This window comes from Formica exsecta, unplaced genomic scaffold, assembly GCF_003651465.1.
Source record: "Formica exsecta isolate Colony F162 unplaced genomic scaffold, ASM365146v1 scaffold504, whole genome shotgun sequence".
Classification (NCBI taxonomy): domain Eukaryota; kingdom Metazoa; phylum Arthropoda; class Insecta; order Hymenoptera; family Formicidae; genus Formica; species Formica exsecta.
Window position 1 is genome coordinate 23,032 of NW_021852284.1, and position 1,756 is coordinate 24,787.

Here is a 1,756-nt window from a genome sequence, read left to right on the forward strand (position 1 = left end):
ATATTATATATATATATATATATATATATATATATATATATATATATATATATATAGTATATAAGTTCAATAAGTGTCTTATTGAATTAACCTGTAATATATTCATAATATTATTATAAATAACAGCTTGTTGTTCCTTTGAGTATGTAGTTGAAGGTCCTAAAGCTTCGAGAACCAGAGTAAGATAATCTTGAATATTGGTCGATAGATATGCGGCGCGCAGCGCATTCTTCAAGATATCTGTGAGTAAGACCGGCCATCGTTCTCCGTGATATTCCCACAACATGTGCATCAATAATCTGACCAATTAAATGTTCGAATTTTTATGTTAATGCACAAAAAAAAAGTCTAGAGGAAACAATGTTAGAACCAGAATAGCTTAGTCGTCTAATGACTAATAAATTTCGCTTGCAAGTTGAAACTTTTATCACATGAAGAAAAAATTGATTTTTTAACTTACGTAAGAACTTTGCCATAATCCCGAGCATTGAAGTACTCCTCTGCCATTTGCACAACTATAAAAAAAAATATTTTATGAGTATATTATAAGTAATTATATATACTGTTCCCTCTAAGTTTCCAAAAACATATTATACCCAATAATCGGCGCATTCTCGGACAACGGTACACCTTAAATTGCGATATTGCATTTCCTAATAAGCCAATAATTATCATCTGCAAAAAAATGACAATTATTGCTATTTATTTATCATATGTTTATGAGCTAAAAGCGCCGATATATTTATCTTACAGAATGATTAACTGTAGTTTTCTCTCTATATTGTAAAGCCTGTGTACCGATAACTTCTCTGGCTGTGTCTGCAGGTTCTGCACTTAGTTTTCCCGGCCGCCATGGTCGCTGCCCATAAAACTCAAGTTTCTCTTCACCTAATAATGGATCTGGATCGGGATAGCTATTTACATCCTGAAACAATATCAAATATCTACAATATTATAATTCGAATAAAATATAACATAAACAGGAAAATTGCAATGTATTTATTTAAAAAATTATTCATACTTGGCAGAGTTCTTTACACACAGATTGTCGTAGACTTGCATGATTGGCAGCTAGTTGGAAATAATATCCTGGATGTTGCGTTTGAACAGCAGGTAACCCTTGACGAATGGCTTCGTCAAATAATTCTGCAAATGTAGAGAACTGGCTACTCATCCAAGCATGATGTTCAAACATAAGCTCTTTTGGACCAGTTTTTAGCTTAAATCTGATAATAGATAATGATTAATCATTAGAAATCCGAGAACTTTTGTAAATTAACACAATAAATATTAATACCTTTCTGTATGAAGTCTAAACTGAGAAATGGCATCTTTCGGAAGATTCAAGCTAAACATTATTCTGCATAACTTATAATTTATAAATCCAGCAATGGTTTTTATTTCTACCGCATTTGCATCTGTCATTCTTGTTTCTAGTAAATTGTGATAAGCTTGCATATAATGCCTGCAAAACATGAATGTGTATACATATCTTCCAATATATATAAAAGTTCTTTATATCTTTAATCTTACTTTTGAGCAAGATGCAGTTCCTGCTTGAGTTCGTTCAAGAATGCCATTTTGAATTGATGACGAACAAACAAATACTGATGAACATTTTTAGTGAGTTGATCACGATGACTTTTAACATTCCGATATTCGTGATAATAAAAATTTTGTGCCAAATCATAGAACGCTGTCTCTAATCTATATTATAAACAAGAAAAAAAAAAAAAAAAAATATATATATATATAT

The 1,756-nt window shown here is 30.8% G+C and overlaps 1 protein-coding gene across 1 annotated transcript in view; it reads right to left on the reverse strand.

Moving 5' to 3' along the window:
- The window catches only part of LOC115241688 (trafficking protein particle complex subunit 11), a 6,608-nt gene that overhangs the window by 3,478 nt on the left and 1,374 nt on the right, over positions 1-1,756 (reverse strand). Inside the window, exons 5-11 of the mRNA XM_029817567.1 lie at positions 1,534-1,707; positions 1,298-1,465; positions 1,022-1,226; positions 752-925; positions 597-675; positions 461-515; positions 92-299 (exon numbers count right to left, since the gene is read on the reverse strand). Of these exons, the coding sequence (XP_029673427.1) occupies positions 92-299; positions 461-515; positions 597-675; positions 752-925; positions 1,022-1,226; positions 1,298-1,465; positions 1,534-1,707 (1,063 nt within the window). The remainder of the gene's footprint in view (positions 1-91; positions 300-460; positions 516-596; positions 676-751; positions 926-1,021; positions 1,227-1,297; positions 1,466-1,533; positions 1,708-1,756) is intronic.